Source organism: Rousettus aegyptiacus, unplaced genomic scaffold (assembly GCF_014176215.1).
Source record: "Rousettus aegyptiacus isolate mRouAeg1 unplaced genomic scaffold, mRouAeg1.p scaffold_m13_p_13, whole genome shotgun sequence".
NCBI classification, from domain to species: domain Eukaryota; kingdom Metazoa; phylum Chordata; class Mammalia; order Chiroptera; family Pteropodidae; genus Rousettus; species Rousettus aegyptiacus.
Genome location: NW_023416288.1, coordinates 53,349,748 through 53,370,627, shown reverse-complemented (window position 1 = coordinate 53,370,627; position 20,880 = coordinate 53,349,748). Strand labels below are relative to the sequence as shown.

Sequence of the window (20,880 nt, the reverse complement as noted above, 5' to 3'; positions counted from 1 at the left end):
TAATATATATATATCTTAAGTAGGGTCCTTGCCGAAGTCTAAGACGGAAGTGGCTGTGGCACTGCTCCATCTAGGGTGGCTCTACGCGCTGCCCCTCGATGTGAGGTCACACGACCCTCGCAGCCGTGATGAGGTGGCTCTGCTCTCACACTGGACCTGGGTGCTTCCCACGGCGAGGATTTCTTCTTCTCCACGTGTGGGTGGTGCCACCCACCCGGCTTTTTGTTCCCTGGGTCTCTGGCTTGACAGGTAGTTTGGAGTTTCAATTCTAATTTTTTTCCTCAACCCCATTATTTCCCAATCTATACCTAACATTTTAAAATAGTGCTCTCTCTCCTGTCATCATCTTTAGGAATTTATGGAGGTGACATTTATATTGTTTATGAAAAATTATTTATCATAAAAGTTTTTATTTTTTTTTTAATGAACAAAAGGTGAATCAGTACAGAGAGTTACATGTACAACTTGTAGGGTCACCGGTAGCTTGAGTTTGGGCACTGAATTATCTTCCTAACACACGAGGAAGCACTCCAAGCTTGTGGACGAAGAAAAATGGTAGCTTCATAGACACACCAGCAACCTGGTGACAGGGACAAGGGCACGAAACGAGCATGCTGAGAGGGCGTGGAATCATCACGTGCTTGCGAGGAAGCAGCACCAGCTGAAAAGGAGCCACCCTCCTTCACGTACCTGGAGTACGTGCCCTGCCTTGGTGGACCACCCGTCCTGGACCACCTGTCCGCAGGCCACAAAGGAGATGCTCGTACAGCCGAAGGCCTTGGGGGAACTTCTGTTCTCAGATAAGCCCATCAGAGATGCTCAGCAAGCTCAGTTTCTATTTAAAAGTTCCTGGTTAAGATAGCCTAGCGGGCTGAAGACCCTCAGGACAGTAAATCAAGATGGCCCAGAGGCTGAAGAAATAACTTCTTATCATAGGAAGTTATGTGCAAGACTCAGGGAGCGGGACCGAAATTTGAAGTAGGCTGATGGTACCCTTCACCCGGCTTCAAAAACCAACGATACCTGGCCGTCTCCTTACACTTCCCTCTCCAGTAATTGAAGAAAACGTGTGCTTCCCAGGACGCCCAGTGAAAGGCGGCGGCTCACACGGCCCCAGCCTGGCCTGGGCCACCGTCCATCACCTGAACCGGCCAAGCGCAGATGCTCACATGCGCCCGGCCTGGGCTCGGTGCCCACCCTTCCCAACTAAGTGCGCTGTCTGTGCCGAGCGTGGCGACGCCAAAGGGAATGGTGGGGCTTTTGCCAAAGCAACAAAGTAGCTGAGGGGAGGCCATTAAAAACAAACAAACAAACAAGCAAAAAACACATACACCAGAAAACCAAACCAATATCCGGTACCCATCGTGAAAAGGCAAAAAATACATAATCCAAAGAAAACTGTGAGGACTAGTTCCCGAGCTCGACAAGCTGGATTCCATACTTACCCTATTGTTCTCTTATAATAATTTCTCTGACTTAGAACTATAAAATTATGGAGGTAAATGTCTCAGAAATCATAGATCATCCAAGGAGGTTTTGTGCATTCAAGGATACTCGGAGAGTGTCATAGTTACAATTAACTGTGAACTTAGAAACGGGTGGCTGCCACCGAGTCTCTGTAAGAGAAGGACCCCAGCTTCCTCTCCAGGGGGTGTGGGGAGAAGTCAGGTTTTGTCTTTGTCTCTGTGACCACTTTCTACACCCAGCATTATCCATCCATTTACTTCGAACTAAGACCATGGCGTTCTTGTCATTAAGGACACCCGGTTCTGGGGTAGAACTGCATGGGTTCAAATCCTTTCTCTGCCTAACCGAGAGGCTAATGAATGACATGCTGAGACAATGAGAAGTCGGCTAGCAATACTTTTTTGGAGGTTAAATTTGATATTTAATAAAAATTCAATAGCAAACGTGGGCTAACTCGGAGCTTTGTTGAACTTCCTTTCATCCATTTTCTAGGTGAATTTTTGTTTAAATTATAACCCATTCATGGAGGATAAGCGACACATTTTTTCATTGCTCTGGGCTTCAGCCAAGCCCCGACGCTTAGCTTTGTGACATCAGAAGTTATTTCATATCCCTTAGTGTCCGTGTGAGGTGGGAATAATAAAAGTGTCTAAATCACAGATCTGTTGCAAAGATTCCGTAATGCATAGAAAACACCTCACACAATGCCTGGGACACAGTGACTGCTCATTATATGTTTGGTGTCATTACAGCTCTTTCAATCAGCACACGTTTCCTGAGCACCTTTTTTATATGAACAGCACCTGGCGAAGGACACTAGGGAAATAAGAGGAAGTTATTCTAGAATTGAGGGAAGGGCTGGCGAACGCAGAAGCAGACATTCCTTCCGAGGAGCCACTCTGCTCTCAGCAAAGCTCATGGAATGATACTCGAAACAACAAAAGAATATGTTTCAAAAGCAAGCTAGAGAGAAGCAGCTAGGTGTACACCCCATTAATCCCCGAGCCAGGTCTCCAGATAGAACCCCACCTAGCTAAAGGGCTGGGAGGGGCTGGAATGAGGTTATGTGAAAGATCAGGAAATGCCGGGTTATGGGTTAATTAGGCGATTGAGGGTTATTTGGCGTGCTGCATCCAGTAATCCTGTTCTGGGGTGAAGCCTGTCACGTCCCCGCACCTCTCTGCACGGCTGCTGTCAAATGACTGCCTTGGTCCCACGGTGACCAGAGGAGTCATCGGCCTGTTTCGTGCTAAGAACAAAGGCTCACGGACTTGGTAGAGGCTGCTAAAGGGACTTTGACCTTCGGTTGAAATAAAAGTCCTGGCGGTGGAACTAACCAAGAAGACCAAACCCCGCCAGCTTTGTGACATCCAGCTTGAGTTTACAGCACCTCTTAGGTTATCCCCAAGAATCCTTCCAGAGGCAGGAAGAGGATCTAGGGTGGGCGAGGCCCTCAGCATCTACTACGGACACACGTCTGGGAATGACACTGGTATTCCTTAAATGCTCTTTCATGAGGACTAAAGGCTCGTCTCAAGGTGGCCAACTCTGAAGTGAGATTCAATTTTCAGGCTGTCCAAAAGGGAAAAACCGGACGGACAGGCCACTGCAGGACCTGGCGAAGGCTTGAAGGTCCCCTCGCATGCTGTGGTGCACGAGCACGTTCACCATTATCAAGAAATGAAGTTTTATCCCCATGTCACGGATGAGCATGCAGAAGCACAGAGATGCTAAGTGACTTCCCCACGGCACCAAAGCTGGCGCAGGGCTCTCTGCACGGCGCCAGCCTGTCCCTCTCGCAACTAGAAAACTTCTCACAGCATGAGAAATTAAGAGCCATGCTCCAGGCTGGCGGCGGTGAGGGCATGGTAGAGGTTCACCGCGGTAACCCACGGCCTTCAGAACAGAAGCCAAGAGCCTGCAGAACCTCAAGATGCCGAGACGAAAGATCCCGCCCTAGCCGACTAGGATGGCGAAGCAGGCGGGAGCATGAGTGCGAGCCGAGAAACGGCTCGAGGAGGCACCAGGGCCGTTTCCTGAGGAAGTGGGTTTCTTTTAATCTCGTGACCTGAAGACGGGGAGGACGCAGGACTCGGGCTCAAGGTCCACGCGGCCAGACACACGCGCGGTGGCGCTGGCCTGCCCCCTCCTCTCCTCCCACGTTACCCCTCGGTGCCGACACGGGCCCGCATGGGGTCTTCCTGCCACTGAGGCAGGCGGGCCAGGCTGTCGGCCACTTCCTTCTGGACGGGCCAGCCCCAGGCCTTGAAGAAAGGAACCAGATTCTTCCGCACTCTTTCGGAGAACTTCTTCACCCACAGATTCATCTTGCTGGCGTTGTCTTTGGGGATGCCGGAGAAGGTCTGGTACTCAGCAAAGAGCCGGGTGAACGGCTCCCACCCAAAGGCCTCCTGGAGCTGGGGAGAGGAAGAAGGGGCCGGATGAGTCAAGCCTGTCAAAGTAACTGCAACGTGCGCGGTCTTAAGAATGTTTCGTTTTCCGTGATTACTGCCCCTTCGTATCATTTGCCCCTGTCTCCCGCATGGCCCCTGAGCATCATCAATACAGTGCTATTGGTTCGTTCTACTTCGTGGCCACAAAACCTACACCGTCTGAATCTAGTAGGAGACTTCATGGTAATCTAATATCTGAAAAAAGGTAAATCCTCAATAAACGACAACCATGATTATTACCTTTAATTAAAAAAAATGTGTTTCCTAGATATCGGACAGGTTCGAGCATGAGTGAGATGAGACACCCTTACATCATACGTATTTGGGGTGGCATGGGAGGGCGACGGAGCTGAGTCTTGACAGGTGACTTAACAGAGAATAGACAAGACAGCCGAGCACATTTCAGCCGCAGGCGGGAAGCGTGGGGAGGAGGCACGGAGCTTGGAACGGCCAGGGGTGCTCAGAGCGGGGAGCAGCGCCCTGTGCTGGAGGATGAGGATGGAGGTGGAGCTGGAGGTGCTGAGGGCAAAGGGCAGCTGCGACTTTGTGCTGTGCGGAAAGGAGAGCACTGGGAGCGTGTCAAACCTGGAATACGAAGCCTGTTTTGGAAGCAGCGAGGCAAGATGCTGGAATGATTTACGCGGCTTCCTGAGCTAAGGCCACAGCAGGCGGAGTGACAGGGAGCAGGGATCTGCCTGCCCCGAGGCTGAGGTTCAGACTCCCAGGTGACAGGCGTCTCCTTAGCTTTTGCGAAATGATATTCAGGATCCGTGGTGAGTGGGTTGGTGGGGGGTGGGTGTGGGGGGGCAGACTTAGGGCTCTAACTTCCACTTCAGTGGCAGCCTGCCGTTTAAGGTCTGTTTGCCTGTGGACCCTCGGACGGGCCCTATGAGAATACAGAAGTGACGCGATTATCTCACTGGCACGCACTCTTTAGAAAATGCGTGAAACAAACAAACAAACAAACAAATCAAAGAAAGCGTATGGAAGTGCCAGAGCCTGCGGCTCGCCATTGATTCCTGGTTTTAGGTTCCGGGTCCATCCTTTAAGTGTGATATTGGACGGACCGCGTAAACTCCTTAACTTAGTACGCGTCTCTGAGAAAGTGGGCCGTCCAGCTCCTAGCTGTAGGGCGAGGCGGACAGCCTCCGAGGTCTGATGTGGAGATCAGCTGCGACATCTCCAAAACACTACAGTTCACAGCAGGACTAGGGGAGGGGACAGGGACTTGTGCTTATCTCACAGGCAGTCGGCCTGGTTCAGGGCTTTCTCCCGCCGGGTGGGTTGGGTATTTATTTATTTGTTCTAAAATCATTTTGGTTTCATGTCGGGTGATAGAAGGCTGAGAATCTGGTGAACAGGTTGACCTCTAACCATGCCCCCTTTTAGAGCAGCTGTCCCATAGACATGTCTGTCATGATGAACGGATGTAACACTCGACTCATAAAACTAAGATGAGGAAAAACAAAGCAAAACAGAACTATGACCATTTCTGGAGCGCTTATGAGGAGACTGGACCCGTGAAGGGGAGAGCTGTGGTTCAGTCTACCTCGTAACTTCTGCTCCTGTTGTATATCTCTCTCCTTATTTTTTTTTGTTTTTATATCTCGCTTTCCATTTCCTCTTCCTTAATCATCACAAAATCACAGGAGGCACGTGGGACAGGTACCATTCTCTCTGGCTGAGCGATGTGTAACCTGAGAAGCACCAGCCTGTGGCCCCGTCTCCCATGTCCAGGGGGGCGGCGGGACCCAGGATGCTACGTGGCGGGGAGTCTGGTGGCCCCATCTCCCTGACTTGTGGCTCGGTACCTGCAGATACGTTTCCAGAGCTGTCCACACGTTCCAGTCGCTCAGTGGGGCTCCCTTCCCCAGGTGCTCTTTGATCCTCTCCTCTCGTTGTGCGGGGTTCAGAGCAGGGTGGGCCTGAGCCCTGGGGATGCCCAGGATGGTCTCGTGCACGTAGACTGACCAGAGGTTGCACGTGGCCTCGGTGGTGTGCGGCGGGAACTCCCACCCGCTCTGCTGCTGGTTGTGGCCCAGCTCGTGGATGGGTCCCCACAGACCGCTGCTTCTCATGCTGGCCTCACTGATGAGCACCTGCGCCGACTCCAGGTGGCACATGATGGGGTACCCTGAGTGCATCCAGCCTGGGAACCCAGCAGGAAGCGGTGAGGCACGGTGGGGGAGAGCTCCCGAGCCCAGCTCCCGCCATCCCTCCCTGCCGCGCGACCTCCTCACCATCCCCTCTGCCCCCCGGTGACTCCGCAGTCTCTGTGCTGCCGAGAGTCGGTGGCTTTTCCTTGCTTGGTCAGAAAGTGAGGCGTCCTTGACCCTCGCCACTCTCACCGGAGTGACCCCTATTCACTCTGGCCCCGAAGAGTGAGAATACACTTCACACTGCCATTCTCGCCACAGTTCGGGGCTTCGTCTGTGTGTGTGTGCGTCTCACATGCATGTGAGTCTGTGACATTATGTCCTGTGTCTGAATTGGAGGTCCCTGAGGCACGAACAGTATCATCCCTTCTTTTCCTATGTGAATCACTATCATCCAGTTTTATGCTCTTTAACAGAGAGAATTCTGTCCTGTTATAAAAATAAGAAAACTGAGATGCATCGAAATTTTCTCCACGTTGGAACCAGATTTCCTCATTTTCTTTAGATGCCCTTCTTTCCTCTAAACCAGTGGTCCCCACCCTTTGTGGCACCAGAGACGGGTGCTCCTGGGAGGATCTAATGCTTGGTGTCCTGAGGTGGAGCTGAGGCGGGGCTGCTGGCGCCGGGGAGCGGCTGCCCACACAGACGAAGCTTCACTTGCTTGCGCGCCGCTCACCTCCTGCTGTGCGGCCCAGTTCCTAACAGGCCACAGACTGGTAGCAGTCTGTGGCCCGGGGCTTGGGGACCCCTGTTCTGAAACACTGAAGACTTAACATAAACCTCTTCACTCCCTCTTTCCATTGCCAACTCTGTCTTAGGTTCGAAGGAAATATTTCTATTTTAGCCTCTTCTTGAAGTGAACCTCATTGTCACCTGTGAACTCCTGGTACCTTTTTTCCTCCCCCCTGAGATTATTCTACCAATCCTGTGACACCTCGGCTCGCAGACGTTTCCCAGGCGAGCATCTTTGCAGCCCATTAAGCTCCACGTCTCTTCCATCTTTTTACCCTCACTCCGCACACAATCACGCCCCGCACATACTGGACACTGACCAAAGGCAAAATAACAGACGGGTGGTGTCCACTGACCGGCACCCTTCCCTAGAGCACCCACCAGCTGAGATCTGCACGTCAGCGACAATCCTCTCGGGACGGAGGAACGGGAAAGGCTTGGCCGCCAGCTTGGCTATGGCCCGCATCATCTCGTCCCAGAGGCGGAGCACGGGCCCGGGGTCCTCCAGGACCCGGAGGTTTGCAGTTGGCACCGTCAAGATGATGTTGTCTGTGGCCAGCTCGCCCCAGGGAGCAGGGCTCTCCTGGATGCGACTCCTCCACTCCTGCAGGGATGTCTTACCTGCGAATAAATATCATGCAGCCTGTTGCCTGCTTCCCCAGCTCTGCTTGAGCTGAACAGCACAGCTGGAACTCATTTCAGGAGGGCACGAGGTGATGAACTGTTATCCCGTGGGCGTCCACGCTACGAAGCGAAGGACAGGCCTCCAGACCCTCTCCTCGGTCCTGCCCTGGAGTCTGCAGACACGCGTGTGCCGTTTCTCCTGCCTCCGCCCCCGTCACCGTGGACAGTTCTCCCTCCTTCTGTCCACCCATCCTTATCCCGCTCCCTTAGCAACCAGCCCCTAACGACCGTGGTCCCCGCAGCACTCGCGCTGCCCTCGGCGGTCAGCACTTACCCAGCTTGTAGTACGGGGCGGGCACAGCCCTCTTGATGGTGACGGGTACGGGCCCCAGTTCGCTGCCCTTGGGCACGATGACATAGAGAAGGCCACCCCAGAGACAGGAGACCGACTGTTTGGTCCTGTCCATACAGCACCGGTGAGTCACCACGGGGGCTCGAGACAGTTTGCTGGCCTCGCTCAAGTCATCCGTGTGGCAGCCAATCTGGACCTGGGGAGGGGATGCCGCCACGTGTCGGGGAGCTAGGTCCCTGTGCCGTGCGTGTAGGTTGCGTGTGGGTTGCGTGTGGTGCTGTGTAGATGGGGGTGTTAGAAAAACTCCAGCCTCCCCCTTCTGTGAGCGGTGCACGAAGACCTGTGAAACGGTAGCCTCGCAAAGGCCGTGTGGACCGAAAGGCACGTAGAGTGGAGCCGGTGTGCGATTCCCTTCCTGCTCAGACAGGAGGCCCCCCCAGAGGTGGTGGGATCTGGTCCTGGGGGCACCTGATTCTCGCTCCCCTGTGCCTAGGACCTCGTCAGGTGCGCTGAGTGCTGTGGTGTTTGGGGTCCTGGGCTTGATTTTCTTAGGATTAATGCAAGCGAGCTCCCGGAAGGAGGCTGACATGAAAGAGACTAACTGTGGAAGGAAGCGACCCTCAGAATCGTAGCAGGAGGAATCTCCATTCTGCACGTAGGGCCTATTTTCGTGAGGGCTCGGATGTCAAGGTAAAGAGGTTAAAGTCCAGAAGGGCCGCGTGCCACGGGGAGACTGGCGCGGCCGGGAGGAGGCCGTGGGCCTGCCTTCTCCTCACACCTGGTGTCCCTGCATCCCCTCCGCGAGGCAAGAAGCACCTTGCGTCATAGGCTTAGGTCCGATTACTAGAGCTGGGAACAGAGCTCCGGCATCGCCCCCCCGCGCCCTGAGACCCCTGAAATTTAACCGCTTTGCCTGTGACAAATGCAAAATGGGCAGAACAGGCCTGTCCTGTGCTGCGGGTGGCACTGCCGTGTGCTGGATGACTGCGCACCAGCCCTGAGGCTTCGGGATGTGGGCGGCGGGCGCTCTGGCCTTACCTTCAGGCTGGCCCGGGTTGCAGCTTCAGACAGCGAGACTTCTGCACTCCGTCCGTTCAGGAGGTAGAGCCCCGTACTCACCCAGGACTCCCCGTCGCCTGACAAAAGCCATAGGAAAGGCCGAGTTCTCCCCGGACCTGGGGCCTCCCAGCTCCTCCCAGAGGTACAGCCCTCCCCTGATGCCTCACCGCATCCCTGCTTCTCCTCCCTTCCAAACCCCGAGCAGAACCCCAGCCCATCTTCCTAAAAGTGCCTGAGAGAATGCAGCCGGCCTGCCTCAGCTCCAGGACCTGCTCTGCCCACGAGGTCCATGGCCCCAGCTTCCCAGCTCCCGCAATGCTCCAGGCGCTGCCCTCACTCCATACCTGGGTTGCTTCCATTGATCTCCACAGTGATGGGGTGTTCGGAGGGGTCCAGGCTGGAGTGGCAGGTCCAGGTTCCATGTCCCTGCACCAGCTGGGAGCAGTCAGTCCCAGAGCGGGCCAGCTCCGTGGCCAGGCAGAGCACGGCAGCCTCACAAGAGTCACGGGCCACTGGGTTCTCTCGGCTCACCGCCGGGAGGCCGGTTGACCGCAGCATTTTCCTCAGGAGTCGGTGCAAGGATGCGTAGACCGGGGCCCCCTCTGCAGGAATCTGCAGGAAGGCAGCGCCATCGACTCCCAGTCTTGCCAGCCAGCTCTTTTCCAAGTCCCCACGGCCCTGGTTCAGGACAGCCTGGAATTCCGACAGCGCCCGCCGGAAGTGGTAGCTCAGCATCTGGTGGGTGGGGACGGGGAACTGGCCTGGGCTAACAGTCCCAGATAGGATGCTGAGGCCAAAGCAGTTGAGGATGACGTTACCGGGGAAACCAGCCAATGCGGAGCGGCCTGGGTTCTGGGAGGCCCACCACCAGGCCTGGCCCCCGATCAGCAAGCCTCCTCCCTCGGCGACAAACTCCTGCAGCTGCTTAGCCTCCTTGTCACAGTAAGCCACACAGCAGTAGACATGCAAGCCATCTGTCAGATGGGGCTCCAGACTGCACTTCAGGCCATGCTCTGACAGTAGGGCACGCAGGTTTTTTAGACGTGTGTTCACTCCAACTTTACCCGCCTTGCCTCTGGCCAGCCAGCGCACAGCATTGAGCAAAAAGGGCGTCATCTTGGGAGCACAGAGCAGGCCTTCGTGGGCAGCCAGGACCACCCGGCCTCTGCCGTAGCGGGCAGCGGCCAGGAAGCAGCCGAGGGAGGCGTCTAACCCCAGAGGGAAGGCCAGGGCCCCGTGCACCAGCAGCTGCGAGGGGATTCCTCCTGTCTTGATGTCCAGCTCTGAGATCCCTTCCAGGAGCTGGCGCTGGTCCTGCCTGAGGTCCTCCCCACACCTGGAAAGTGACACGGGGGACAAAGGGGCTGCAGTCAGTTAAGGAACCACTGAAATGAGCCCACTGAATAGAGAAATCTACGCATGGGTACAAGGATTACACCGTTCACACAGATCTCACTGTTACTGACGCCATTTGGCATTTAGGTGTGGGACACCATTTTTTTTTATCATGTCTAAGACCTGTTTTTTCACCTTTTAACATTTGATGTCATATCATTGTTTAATTGGCATCGTTTGCTCTTTCGTAGTGACACATAAAATAATGGTGTTTCTTATAGTCCATGTTGTCACAGATTTGAGGCAATGCTGAAGAATGAGGTAGTGGCCTCGTTCTTTGCACATCTTAAAATTCATTCTCCAAACAAACACTTCTAGGAATTCTTCCCATGTTAGTCAACTGAGTATTGAATATTCTGACTTGAATTTCCTATCTTTTTAAATGATTAAACATATAAATGAAGTAAATGAGGAAAAATAGTATTTTACTACTAGAGAAAGTAATATACATTTCTCAGAGCTAATTTTTCTGCATAGGAGGGCTGTAAAAAACATCAAATTGTCCTCACCTTGTGCTAGCTCTGATCTAAAAACATGTTACAAGGAAATTATTTACTACTGCACTTGAAGATTTATTACAAACACATACTCTTTTTAAAAAACATTCTCATCTAAATTTGATGAGAATATATACTACTTTTTGAGAAATGATAAAAATGTGAATTCAGAAAAGGTTTTGTATTACAGGATTTTTCTTTTTTAACCAATTTGTAGATATTCTAAATGTCAAACAACAGGAAATTGGTTAAATAAGTTATGGTTAACCACAGATAGCATACCATGTGGTAATTAAAACAATTATTAGATAGTGGAAAAACTTTTTAAATCAGATTCCAAGATACTGTGCAGTAAATAAGCCAAATTTTGCAAAACGAACATTAAAACCAAACCAAAAGTAAACAAAAACCCACAAAACCAAAGAAACATGATTTAAAGCGTATTTATCAAAATGTCTTTAGTGATCATGTTGACTAGTGAAATTATAAGTGATCTGAATTATCTTTATTAGACTTTGTCTCATAACAAAGATCAAATGTTAAAATGGTTTACTCATTCACGTAGCAAAACATTATTGAAAAAATTATCAGCCAGGCAGATAATCTGAGAAAGGACAAGTTCAGGCCGAGGAAGCTGCCAGTGTGAAGGTCGCCGGAAGGGACAAGCCTGGTAGAGTCTGCAGCACAGAAAGGCCTGTGTGGCTGCAGCTGAGTGGGGTGGGAGGTCCGAGGCGTGACAGGGAAGCCAGGCAATTATTCTCAACAGACGGCTTGACAGTATTATAAGGGTAATATTCATGACCTCAGATGTCTATTTACCAATATTTAAGTCTTATACAATATCTACTTATAATAGTTAAGTCTGGGTAATGACTTAATGAAAGTGGTTATTATTTCAGGAGGTTTAATATATGCTAGGCACTTACGCATAGGGATTCTCTCTTTTAATCAACATAATAAACCTGCAAGTTCTTATTCTTGCTTTATAAATGCGACTTAGAATCCTTGGGCAATTTGCCTATGCTTCTTAGCTGATAACTGGCAGTGACAGGAAGCAAATCTGGGCTGGTCGTCACAGAAATCTCTCACCATTTGCTGAGTCTTTGCATGAAGCCCACAGCTGGGTATTTGGCAATCAACACTTATAGTTTGTGCAAAAGAGCCTTTAAAAAGATGTGAAGATGTGAATAATAATACTGCATTTATGAAAAAGAAAAAAGACACGTGTCCCCTCAGAGCCGACAGGGCGGAAGGCACTGAGGGAGACATGAAGGGCGAGGTGGTGATGTTTAGGTAACAGACCAAGTCACACCTGAGCAGACAGGGGATACGGGCGATGGCCTTCTGAATGCCGCTTTGAAAGCTGCCATGGCAGAGACGCCGGTGATCGGGGCGTTCGCTGGGCAGGGAGCCGTCGTCGTTTTCACCGTTCGTTGGCCTTGCCTGTTCTTTCCTTGTGCTGGCAAATCGACTTATTTTACCTGAGGCGTTTCGTTTTTAATTTGCTTTTCTCCACTCTGAAATTCCCCTTTTCATCTCATGTGCCCCTCGTTTTATTTAAAATATACTTCCAGAAAGTCCTTCCGTAGCTGGAAGCATTCTCAGAAAATCTGCTTCCATTCACTGAGTCACCTTTTTCTTCCTGGTGTGACTGATCCCCTTGTCATTCCCGTCTCTCTTATATTTCTCTTTTGAGTCTGTTGTAGCGTTGGTATGTAGTTACTTATTTTTTCCCCCACCACTGGCGTGGGCAGATCTTGTCCGTGTTCTGAATAGCGTGGGTGAATTCTAGGGCACCAGTTTGGTCTACGCACACACATCCCGCCACCTCCTCAATTTATACCGAATGTTGCTTCTTTTCAGCTTCTTAGCACCTGAGATTTGTAGCACTAACTGAAGACCTATGACAGCTGGGGCCCAGTACTGTCCTCGCTGGTGGCCGGTCCCTCCACGTTTTGGGGACTTAGAGCTGGGCGTGCTCCACCCAAGTGGGGATGGAAGGGGACAAACTCAGCATCCCTTTCTGCCTCCCCGAATCTCGAAGTGGCTTTGCTGCTTTTACACTTAAGGGTTGTTTTATCTTAAATGTCCACTGCCCCAATTTGTTCATTCCTCTACGGCAGGAGAAGGCATTAATGACCATTCTTGGATTTGTGGTTTTAAGTCTTTTCTTTCAGCTGTGCGTCTGGGGCGGGGCTGCTGTCAGGAGATGCCGTACCACCCATCAGCGACCTGTCTCTCTCACTGGCCAGTGCTTAGGAATTTAGGCATCGGCATCAAAACCCCCAAGTTCAGCTGCTTGCTTCTTATTTTTCATTCATTTGGTCAGATTTGGTGGAGAGGGCAATTCCAGGAGCTAGCTTCATTTCCCACAGTCTTTAACTAGAAACCCTCTTCATTTATGGATCTTGAATATGAAAACAAAATGGTGCTGCTTACGAGCTGGGAGTTCTGAGGCAAAAACCTTGCACGCTACGGGACTGCGGTGAAGAGCAAATGGGCTAACGTGTAACGTCCATGGGATGCAGGAACCTAAGCTAGTAGTCCGTGTGCACTTCCCTTCCAGCAGCTCCTAATCCCTTCTAGACCTTGTAGGTGAAGGGTAATGAGATTAGGTTTTCCCCAGAGGCTTCAATGTCTCTAGATATTATAGCAGCAGGTGACTCTGGATCCAGTTCTGCATATAAAAGTAACTGCAGCGTCCTCTTAAGGCAGACAAACCAGGCATGCAGTCAGCTCTTGCCCTTGGGGATGGGACGTGAGTGAGAGGATCTTTTGTTGGCTTTTAGAGCTGTGGCCCTTCCCTTGGGCAGACCGAGAGACTCCCTGCAAGAGCTCCAGAGCCTTCGGCAGATTTTGAAGTTAGCAAACCTGCTCGGTCAGTCCGGGAGGGCCCTGACCGAGATTTACTGGCAGGAAAGTTCACTGAAACCTCAGCGGGGGAGTACCCATGAAGGAGACAGGAGTCTGAGCCGAGGGCCCGGGCTCAGCGCAAGGGCCGTCTTAGGCTTTATAGCCGACCTCGCTGGTCAGCTGCGGCGGGGCTGGAAGCCTCTGAGTCTCAGCTCCCCAGGCAGTATGTTCGTGACAGGAAGCTGTCTGTGGTGCTAACACCGGTGCACCAGGCCACCTTTCTCTTGTTCCGGTTTTGGATGAGTAGCCATTCAGTTATTTACTCATTAATTTCTATCGTCTACAAATACATGTTGCTCCCTTGCACACACCTGGCCCTGAGAATAAAGCAGCATGTATGACAGGCAAGATCATCGCATTCGTGGAGCTTATTATTCCGGTTCCCCGTAGGGACTTGTTACTCACCTGACCTCGAGTGGGATCTTAGGCACCTTCTTAGAGACCTTGAACTGGCCTCTGTCCCCACGGATGTCGGTGAAGTACACTCCGGCCACACTGGTCACCTGGTTTCCGGGGAACCTGGACAGCACCTTGTCACGACCGTGCTGACTGGCCCAATACCAGGCCTGGCCCCCGATGAGCAGACCCCCCCCACGTTTCACAAACTGGGTCAGCTCTGCAGTGAGGGTGTCGTCGTAGGCGTTGATGCAGTAAACCCGCAGGGGGTCCCCAGGGTCTGGCTGAATCTGTGCCTCAAGCCCCGAGGCCTGCAGGATGCATGCTAGTGGTGTCAGGGAGGGGTGCACGCCAGCGGGAGCCCCGCGGGACGGCTGGAGCCAGTGCACTGCATTGCGAAGAAACGGAGCCAAGCCGGCATCCAGCAGGTAGCCCTCGTGGGACGCCACCACCAGGCGGCCTCGGCCGTACGAGGACGCAGCGATGAGGACCTGGCCCTTGCCATTCACCATCACTGGGAAGGCGGCCTCTCCAGTGAGAAGGAGTTCACACGGGATGGGGCCTCTGGGGACATCCCAGCTTGTCACTCCATCCATAAGGGCCTCGAAAGCGTCAGCGGGAGTTGTCGCCATGTCGGTCAGCTGCTGTGGAGGAAAGCAAAGACAGCGTGGTCAGAACGGAGGGAGGGGTGCGTGAACGACATGCCTCCGGACGGAAACACCTCGGCGGGTCCCCACAGTGTGCCACGCGCTGGGGGCGCAGCAGGAAACGCGGCAGCAAGGTCCCTGCTTTCACGAGCCCACTATTTTAGAAGGCGAAAGACAATAAATAAATAGGTGGGTAAACATAAAATGCAGCGATTGGAAACTGTTATGATGAAAATAAAACATAGTGATGAGCGATGGGGTGACAGGAAAGGCCCATATGGGAAAGTGACACTGGAGCTGAACCTGACCTTTAGTTGAGACCTGAAGTGCTGAAGAGGACGCGAGTTCCAGCGAGGGGGCTGGAGAGAGCTGGGTGGGGAGCAGCAGGACCTCAGGGGAGGCGGGTCCTGCAGAGCCTGGTGGATCGGCCAGAGAGGTGATGAGCGGGAGTTGACGGAAGGTCAGGTGACCTTTCAGAAACCGCATCGGTGCTGGCAGCTTTGACTAAAAGAGTTGGAAAGGCCTCCCGGTTTATCGGGTCTGCCCAACTGGGGGTTCCCCGCCTCTGTCAGGGCAGCTCTTCCAAAATCAGGCGTGCCTGAAACGAAGCCCATTATTCCCCTCAGAATAGCTCTTCTTGGATAAATGAGAGAATCATGCATCCCTTAGAGGATTGTTTTTGAAGATGAAGAGAATGCACGTAAAAACGCCTTGTCCTGGGCCAGATACACAGTGAGCACTGAGAAAACTTGAGTGTCTGTCCCTTAGCTACCCCTTCTAGCTTTCTCAAGTGACAAGGGCTACGTAGCAGACGCTGCAGGCACCAGTGCCACTCCCCCTAGGCCCACTTCTGACGTCGCTGGCTGCCTGAGGTGTGCTCTAGAGCGAGTCCCCCGGAGAGTCCCAGGCGGAACCGAGCTCCAGCCGCCCACAGTGGAAAGCACCTCGGTGACATGGCCTTCCTCCGCTGCCTGTCTCTCCTTCCTTGTCGCGTCCGCCCTCCTTCCTTCTGCTGGGCTCGGCTTTGGAGGAGAGTCTAGACCGAGACAGATGCCAAAGCCCCAGGCCACCTTCCTCCTCTCCAGTTCCGTGTGCAGCCAGCCACCTCGTCTGTGTGCCTTCCCCCACTGGGTCTCCAACTCAGTTCCTCTTGTTACGTTCGTGTCCAGACGAGACCACTCTGGTTTTACCTCCCAGGGCGTATTCTCTTCTACAATCTTCCTCAGACTCTCAGAGCCTTCCAGGTTCATCCCCCTACGGCAAAAGCTGGGTGTCTCACTCTGGTCCTTCAGGGTCGGAGCTCTCCATCGTTTTCTAGACTTTCTATCCCGCTACATTTGTTCTCCGCGAAATCTCTCTGAGCATGACCTGTATTTCCTGTAAAATTCCGAATTCCAGCTCCTTTAAACTTTCCTTCTTCACTACCCCCTCTTTCTCAGTATTGCTCTGGAGACAGTGATTTCACAAACGAGAGCCCATCCCCAGCTGGAGCCTGGGGCGTGTGGGGGTGCGATCTCGGCCCTTGGTTCCCGCTAACTACCTCTGAGAGCACAAGAGAAGTCTTTCACTAATGTGGGCCTCCCTAGTTTTACAGGAAAAACAAACAGAAAACCCAGGAGGTGAGCAATATGTTCCCGGGACACCGACTCCAACTCTGTGCATCAGTGCGCGCGCGCACTCCGGCGTCTCTGTCAAATTCTTGACTCATCATCGATTCAAAGAAACGAGAGGAAAGTGTTTTCAGACCCGTAGATAATAGCGCCAAACCGGCAAAACGAAACGAAACGAAACAAAAACCTGGCCGTAAGAGGAGAGGAGGGATCCCCCGATCGCGGGCTCGTTCTCGGGCAGGCGTCTGGCACCCCAGGGCGCACAGGGTGCTGGGTGCTCGGCCCGCCCAGCTCGATCTCGGACCAAAAACTCACGCTCGGGTAGTCGGGTCCTAGGCGCAGGCTCCGGAGCCGGCGCTTGTGCAGGGGTGTGGCGGGCGGTCGGGTACTGGCCAGCGGGGCGGAGCGGGACGAGGGGAGGAGAGCGGAGGATAGGGGAGGGCCGCGCCCCGGGCCACCTCCCCGCGGTCCCTCCCCGGCCCGCCTCACCGAGGGCGGCGCCGCGGGCTCGCGGGGTGCCTGCGGGGTGCCTGCGGGGTGCCTGCGGGGTGCGCAGCCCGCCACCCCGCGAGGCGGGGTCCCTGGACCTGCGGAGATCGGGGCGGAAACTGGCTCTCCCAGACCCTCCAAGGGGTCCTGGGGTCCGAGAGGGAGCTCTGCCAAGTCGTTGGTACACTGGGTGAGAAAAGCAAACGCCAGGTCTCCAGTAAACCCGATTAGGGACAAACAGCCCCCCAGCAACAATGCAACCCACGGCCCAGGGTCTGCTTTGGCCCTGCGTGGAATTGGGCCCCCTTCCCTCCGGTCCTGGGGCACCACGGCGCGGGAGAACCGAGAACCGCGGCTGCTGTGTCACTGTCGCTTAGGGCTTCTGCGTTGAGCGCCTGCCCCCTGGTGGTCAGTGCCGGCCATGCACCTCGTGCCGGGGAGACGCTCCGTGCTCCAGAAAACTCAACCAGGAGACTGGGCCTGAGAGGTGACAGAAATGAGGACTAGTGATACAGTCCCGATGAAAAGAAAGTAGGCCTGTCACATCACCAAGCGGACACGTTCATGCACGGCTGCAGAAGCTACAGCTGCTGCCTGAATTTATATCTAGGAGGGATGGGAAGGTGAAAATCACGAGGGAAGAGTACTAGGAGATTGGCTATGAATCTGATTTTGCTCAGCTTTGCAGCGCAGATAGACTATTTTTACTTTGGATGAGTTTTGTTTTGTTTTTAGGGGGAGAGAGGATACAGAGAGGGGAAGGGAGATGAGCGTTATGGAGACCGAGGCTTTAGACCCCTTATTTTTCTAAAGCCCCTCGTTGGGGCTGCCACTGATTATGCATGTAAACCATCGCACTGTTTATAAAGTTATCAGATGTACCTAATTTTTAAAAATAAGGTTTATGACTGGCTCTTCGTGGGTATTATTTAAAAGCTGCAGTTATTCTCTCAAACAGCCTCATTGAATTCTAAAACAGTAGCTGACTCCACTCGTATTCTCTCTTCTGTCTGCGGGCTTGTCAAGGCCCGTCTCTTCACCAGATCTGCAGCCCTTTCTCTTTGTAAAACAGGTCGCATCTCCTCCAGGGTCTCACTGTCCAGTTCCCTCTCCTTTGTGTGTGTGCGTGTGTGTGTGTGTGTGTGTGTGTGTGTGTTTAATTTTTTTTTTTTTATCTCCTCCTGTTATCTTTCCTGGACTGAAATATATGTTGGTTAAACTCTATTCCTTGCCTCTCTGTAGACAGCATGCCATTTCTTCCCTGCGTTCATTTTTTCATTTGCCAAGAATGAGGTTCCGATCTCAGCAATGCAGCTTCTGCTTGGACCACTTCGTTTCATTCCAAGGTCACTAGTGGACTTCTTCCCGCATGCACTTGGCTGATTCTTCCTTTTCACTTTTTCCTCTTAAACTAGCATAATGCTGAATGATTACCGTGTTTATCTTTGGAATGTCACCAAAATATATTTTCAATATTTTAAAGCAGTTTTATTTTATTTTACTTTACATTTTATTTTATTTTTAATTTAATTTATTTTATTTTATTATTTTATTTTTGAGAGCGGGGCAACCAGAAATGAAGTGCTGATCCTTATTGTAATACATTGTGAAATGCTTCTTGTTATGGGACAAATTGTGTCCCTCTCCTCAAATTCATATGTCAAAGTCCCTCAGTACTTCAGAATGTAACAGCATTTGGAGAGAAGGTCTTTAAAGAGGTGATTAAATTAAAATGAAGCCAATGAGGCGAGCTCTAAATATAATATGACTGGAGTCCCTGTAAGAAAAGGAGCCACTGGGGATGCCCACACAAAGAGGAAAAACCATGAGGACAGAGCAAGAAGGCGACTGTCATCAAGCTCAGGAGAGAGGCCTTAGGGAAACCAAATTCTCCTGGCACCTTGACCTTGGACTTCCAGCCTCCAGAACTGTGAGAAAATAAATTTCTATTATTTAAGACAAAGACGACTCAAAATTACCTAATCAATAATTTAACCATTAACTTGCTGGTAGTTTGAACTTTCCATTTTTGTCAAATAGAGGAAAATCCTTTCAGGAATTTTCACTAAGCCAAATGCAGAAGTTACTTGATACATGTGCTTTCCAATTATGGGCTGGTGTTAAGAGTCATTGGCCTTCTTCTTCAACTATTTTTAGCTGCGAGTTAAACTTATGTGTCCCAATATGTTCTTTCCCTGAAGGGCCTCAAGAATCTGGAAAGGATTAGCTATACGCTAATTTAGGAATAGAGATGGATGGATCCACCTGTGTGCATTTACTGGCAGGAGTCACTGGGGAGGTTGACTAAGTCACTATTTAAGATGATCCGTAACAGGTGTCTACAGCTGTTTTAAGAATACTGTGGTGGCCATGAAAATGGTCCTCTCAGGTCTCCAAGGGCAGGGAGTGGGTATGTAATTGACAGACGGCCCCAGCTGCGGGCTCTAGAGTCCTTGGCGCCAAGGCCATGCTGCCCAGGGGCTTCTCCTGGTCCGCGATTAAGTGTGGCGGGGGTACTAAGCAAGGCCCACTCCTGGGAGACGTGGGGCTCTTGTGATGGTCGGCTTTGGCTCCAGGTCTCCCCACTGGCCTTGACAAAGCTCTGTGAGACCTGCGCTGTGGCACTGGCCTTTCTTTCCTTTGCTCTCTGCTCCCCATACATCATAGTCTTATGGCTCTCCTAACACATTTGATCTCGTCTTGGCTTCTGCCTCTTAAAAGACCAGGCTAGCACAAGTACTGCTATAATTATATATCCTAACATTAGAACGCTCAAGTGTATGTACCGAAATTGTGTTGCAGTGGAAGTAAAGAACAGAGCCATTGACTCGCGTTTATAAGACCCACCCACTGCATTTTCACCCTCTAGTACATGTATGGTAACCTTTGTTCAAAGTATAGCACGGTCCATTTCTACGGGCTAGTTCCTGCCTGCCTGTTTATTTAAAGCAACGAAGCTCAAGTTTGCTGCTTCTCCTGACCATTGGCCAGCCCTAATTCAGTTATAGAAGCTTCCATGGTCTCCTTTGGTGTATTTGCAAAATTAACCAGGGCCTCTGTTTTCTTTTTGGATCATAAGGATGTGGAACATATGTGGTAGGAGCCAGTAATATTGCAGTCACGGAGGATGCCTTGGATCGTATCACTGCCACTCCAGAGATATGCATGCTGGAGCTCTCTTTCTCCAGCAGGGAGCAAGGCAGGGGTCTTCTTACATTCTTAAACCCCTCCCATCCCCAGGTTAGACATGAAGTTTGATTTTGTACTGAAGACTTCAGTTGCCTGGAAGCCAGTAAAACTGACTTCACCCAGGGCTGAGAGCGGATGTGTTCCTTTGGCTCTGAGATGTCAGACCCATTGGGTGGGTGCACAACAGATCCAGTTTCCTGTAATTGCACCCACACCAGTGTGCTTTATACATCTTCACGCACAGATCCACGAGGGTTGCAGATACCAAAGCCAGAGGGGCTAGTGTGGGGGTTGGGAGACATAGAGGTCGGATATCTACAACAAAATTCCCACGAAGAACGTGTCAAAGTTCCTAGTCTTATGGCACCAGCAACGTTATCTTTTTTTTTTTTTCTGCAAATGTAAATAGTTCTTTCCAAATTGATTTATTCCAAAGTTTCCGTGACATTAAAGTCTTCCTTCTCAAGACTTAACTTTGTGTATTGAGAAGTGTGATCCAAAGTGTCTTTTAATTTTGACCGAGGTCGAATGAACGTTATTCAGCTTGGGGGTGGAGAGAGGATATGGACTGAGAAGCCAAGACTGACTGAATCTAAGGTCCCCACTACTCTCTACACATTTGTTCTGATGGACATCGATATGTGAGGCTAAAACTTTCAGCGCTATGCAAACGTATTCAGTTGTTTCCAGATCAGTTCTCTCCATATGAATTTGCTTCCAAATTCATATGGATCCAGCAGGCTATTGGCCGGGGCCCAGAACTTAGTTTATGGAGTTATGTCTCTATTCAGTACCTTTGGCAGAGGCCATAGCATCCACTGGGATGAGCTCCTCTTTCTTCTTGGTCATAGAGAAATTTCAGAGGAGAGAAGCTGCAAAATGTACTGGGAAAGTGTGCCTT

At 51.6% G+C, this 20,880-nt stretch overlaps 1 protein-coding gene and 1 long non-coding RNA gene across 7 annotated transcripts in view; one reads left to right on the top strand and one right to left on the bottom strand.

Moving 5' to 3' along the window:
• Positions 1-20,880, top strand: part of LOC118610757 — a 167,487-nt gene that overhangs the window by 37,181 nt on the left and 109,426 nt on the right. The gene's annotated exons all lie outside the window — the stretch shown is intronic.
• Positions 391-16,710, bottom strand: TCAF2 (TRPM8 channel associated factor 2). 6 transcript variants are annotated; one of them, XM_016157161.2, is made up of 9 exons: positions 16,489-16,685; positions 15,000-15,289; positions 14,054-14,688; positions 9,188-10,179; positions 8,823-8,920; positions 7,767-7,980; positions 7,190-7,429; positions 5,732-6,069; positions 3,630-3,884 (listed from the first exon to the last, which is right to left on the bottom strand). In XM_016157161.2, the coding sequence occupies exons 3-9, from the start codon at positions 14,674-14,676 to the stop codon at positions 3,630-3,632; spliced, it is 2,760 nt and encodes a 919-aa protein (XP_016012647.2). In that variant the 5' UTR covers positions 14,677-14,688; positions 15,000-15,289; positions 16,489-16,685. The 6 variants fall into 6 exon arrangements, with proteins under 6 accessions (XP_036086649.1, XP_016012647.2, XP_036086650.1 ...); XM_036230757.1 differs by having other exon boundaries at positions 14,054-14,685; XM_036230756.1 differs by lacking the exon at positions 15,000-15,289 and having other exon boundaries at positions 391-3,884; positions 15,636-16,685.